The sequence below is a fragment of the Cryptomeria japonica genome, chromosome 3 (assembly GCF_030272615.1).
Source record: "Cryptomeria japonica chromosome 3, Sugi_1.0, whole genome shotgun sequence".
In the NCBI taxonomy this organism is placed as follows: Eukaryota; Viridiplantae; Streptophyta; class Pinopsida; order Cupressales; family Cupressaceae; genus Cryptomeria; species Cryptomeria japonica.
The window spans coordinates 255,120,611-255,124,542 of record NC_081407.1 but is presented as its reverse complement, the minus strand read 5'-3'; the positions used below and the strand labels follow the sequence as shown (position 1 = coordinate 255,124,542).

General features: G+C 34.3%; 1 protein-coding gene across 1 annotated transcript; it reads right to left on the bottom strand.

Moving 5' to 3' along the window:
* Positions 1-939: 939 nt before the first annotated feature.
* LOC131045645 (peroxidase P7-like) lies at positions 940-3,617 on the bottom strand. Its single transcript, XM_057979257.2, has 4 exons — positions 3,399-3,617; positions 1,838-2,029; positions 1,558-1,723; positions 940-1,331 (listed from the first exon to the last, which is right to left on the bottom strand). The coding sequence occupies exons 1-4, from the start codon at positions 3,615-3,617 to the stop codon at positions 940-942; spliced, it is 969 nt and encodes a 322-aa protein (XP_057835240.2).
* Between the last annotated feature and the right edge of the window lie 315 nt (positions 3,618-3,932).

The window sequence follows — 3,932 nt, the reverse complement described above, 5'->3', positions numbered from 1 at the left end:
AATTACATGTCAAAGTTATTTTTTTGTTAATTCCAAAAAACATGACTATGTTTGACCTAATTTTAGCCCGCCCATTTTAGTGTACTTCGTTTGTGTTGATAGTTAGCCAAATGACTTAAGCATTGTACTATGTTGTGCTTGGTTTGGTAGGTAATGTATAGTTTAGAACAAGTTACTTTAAGTTCAGAAATTTATTTTGAAAAATTTAGAACAAGATCATCTTAATGGTTCTCATCCAAAACTAAAAGTGAAAAAAATAAGAACTAAATCTTGATCTTAAAAGTAGACTCATATTCATTTTAAATTTGAGTTGAATGCCAACTCTTGTACACAGATATATAACACAAACATTAAAGTAATACATAACAAAAAATTAAAATAGAAAATAAATAAAATTATTAAACAAAACATCATTTATTCAAATTGTTTGATTCCAAAAATATTTCAAATTAATATTATCTCTTATAAATATTCTACCTAAAACATATTACAAATTATTATATTTTTCTATAACAAATAATATAAATATTCTACCTAAAACATATTACAAATTATTATATTTTTCAATAACAAATAATGATGCTTTATGAATAATCTACAATATGTTATGATGAAAGTTCTTTTTTTTTTTTGATTTGCATTTAAGGAAGAGAAAATAGTACAATATTGACATAAAAGTGAAACAGAATACAAAGAATCTCAACCTAAAGAACTGGTCCTAACAACATATAAACAAAATACATAGAACCAAACCCAGCCCAACCCAGCATGTGCTTATTAATTTTTTAAAATACAACCTTAGAAAACCATCCCAAAGACCTTCAAATTGAAAAGCCATGAATCAGACATTTATAAACATGTCTCTGGATTAATGGACGACGCAAGACGCTGGGCTATCGCGAGGTAGTTAATTTGAAGTGCAATAGAAGAGGTGAGCAATCAGTTCCACCTCCTGCAATTTTTCCTTATCTCTCCGCTGTTACCAGTCAATGGTTTAATGTTTCCCATTTTCACCATGGCAGCAGCGAAGTCATTAAAGAAGGCAGTCTGGTTGGCACTGTAAAGGGAAACAAGAGCGTCGGCAGAACCACCATTAAAAAGCTGCTGATCAGAGTGCAGAAGTCCTTTCTGGCTTCTCAGGTTTGTGTAGTACCCATTGTCAAACAAATTTGGACTGCTAGCGTCGAAGGGTGTGAGATTGTTGTCGCCATTGCCAGCTGTTCTTGGGCACGTTGCCTTCAACGAAGAGGCAAATACCTGGTTCATGTTGGCCTCATTGTAAAGCCGCGTTCTGAAGGCGGTACATCGGGCTTGCCCAATTGTATGGCCACCTAATATATATATATGAAAGGATGTTAATTTGTTTGAAACATTTTTATGCGGATTCTAAATTTCTATTTGTTTAGGTGGATCATCTAAAAGAACATTAATAAAAAATCATATTGAATAAACTAAACTGATTTTAGATGACCCATCTAAACAAATTAAAACTTGAAATGTACAATTTATACATGCTCTCGTACCCTATTTTCCCATACTAATGGTGGTTTGGCTTACCTGAAAGTGCAATCATGTCGTTTGCAGAGAGTCCCTGGCTTTGGAATGATGAGATGAGATTGTTGAGGCTAAAGAATGTGCCTGGAAGATTGGTGTTTGCGGCATTCTGGCTTGCAGTTCTTGCATCTCGCCTTCCAAGGTTTACTACCCATCCAGGACCCCCCAACTGGTCATTACAAAAGAGTTAGAGTATTATAATGGTAATTTATGCTTGTTTGCATTTAATGAGTGGGCAAAACAGTATAGAAAAGTTTGAAGGAATAGAAGAGTAATTACTTACTTCGACTACCGAATCACGAGCAGCTATTGCAAGAATGTCGGCACAGGAAACGACTCCAACGCAGACTCTCTCCATTATGCCCTTGATTTTGTCTATCACTTCGAAACCTCTCAGTGAATTTGCATTTGGTCCTGCATTCTTCTCTCCTGTGAAACCTTGCGTATCGTCCAAAAGTACCGACCCATCGCAGCCCTACAACGCCAAAAAATTATTATTATTATTATTATGTATCCAATGGTTAACATCACAGCCAGCAACTCAAAATCGTTCTTACAATTATGGCTTCGAATAGAAAGTAAATAAAATTATGCCAGCTAATCCTCATCACGCCCAGTTCGAAAGCGCGGTATGTGGGACCACTTTATTAAAGCAAAAGATTTATACAACGATCAGTAGGACTTTAAGAATAAATTAGGCTTCAAAAGTAATTCTTTAACATATGTAGCCGTTAGCCTGTCAGAATAGTGGCTTGGACCAACATTAAAGCTGTCGTTCTATAGCTAAAGGCAAACCCTTTGAAGGATGAAGATTTTGTACATATCAAACTTTTCAGGTGAGTGAATTTGTAAATCAGTATTTTTATCTAGATTTAGAGTGACAAGTAAATCAATTCTTTAAGAGAGAGGCAATTAGATTTATAGAATTTATCTTGGTTTGATAACATATGTAGATTTGTGATTATACCAAAATTCGATACCACCTATAATTTTGTTTTGTCAACACAACAGAATCTACGAGGGTTAGTGAATTCCAATACAACCTTATCATCTAGACTCAAAAGTGTTGAGCTTTTCATGATGAAGTAGCTAAAATTTGAACCAAGACCTTCCATTTACTATTGGAATGCTCTATGAATGAGCTATTGACTTCTTTAGGACCTGTCCATCTTTAATCTTGATGTGACTTATGTCCAATTATTATGCAAGGCCAAACCCTAAAAATGTGAAGGTTAATGGAATAAATTTATCAGAGAGAATAAAAGCAAAATGAAATGTAAAATTCTTCTTATAAAATTTTAGTTGTTTAAATTAATTAAATGAAAAAGGGAAGTGATAAGTCAGAAATGATAGACTTAATTTTGACATTTTTAGTTTTGTTTTGAGACCCTCTTTCTCGATCTATTCTACAGACTTCAATTCTACTATTCTACGCGAATGTAGTAGACATTAATTATTTCAGTTCCAAGTTCTAATTTCTTTTGATGCCATTCTAGAGCAGCCTTTTCTTCTCAACTTTTTTTGGGCGTTATTAGATGGAGCTGTTCTCTATCAGTTCATTGACTGGACATTTTACCCTAAAGAAAACCTTTTCTTCTTAGCAAGTTTTCTAGGCTTCGAATTAGAAGTCATCTAAGGGCTATTTATCCTTTCCACGTGAATTTTCTGCAACACATAAGTAATTTGTAGTACTTTTCAAGTACTATAAAAGGTACATAAATTTAAAATCTTGCTTCACATAGAAACTGCATTTCAAATTACTGTCTTTCCTCCCTAATTTCTACAATTTTTTCTCTACATAAAATTGAATTCAAAAGAACAGAGGAAAAGGTCAAAAGTATTACATTGACAAAACAGTCGTGAAAGTGAAGGCGCAGCAAAGATGCTCCCATTCGCTTCTCGTTGGCAACAGCTTGCCTTACAAGGGCTCTTACAATTCTCTGCGCAGTAGGGCATATTGTACTGTAAAATGTTGGGCTAAGCTGTGCAGAAACAGCACTACAACATAACAACACAAAGAAACATACAACACTCATTAATGCTACTCTCCTTGAGGAATTCATTGTCGCTTTGAATGGAAACCTGCATTTAGGAACTAATATTTCGTTATTATATAGTGGTCCACATTCTGCAGAAAGTGGTTGTCCTCAAAAGCTTACTGACGGTGGCATAAAAAATACATCGATTGAACAGTTTGGTAGCAACTTCCTTTCAGAGTTGGTTTCCAAAAAAATAAAGTTATAATAGTCCACGCTGGTGTAAAGGAAGTTGAGGTGGGTAGACAAAACTATTATTCTGTATAAGAGAAAGACTCGGATATTAAATCACAAAGGGCTCAATGCTTTTTTAAATACTCTGGTCTCTGCTGATCTCTAGAT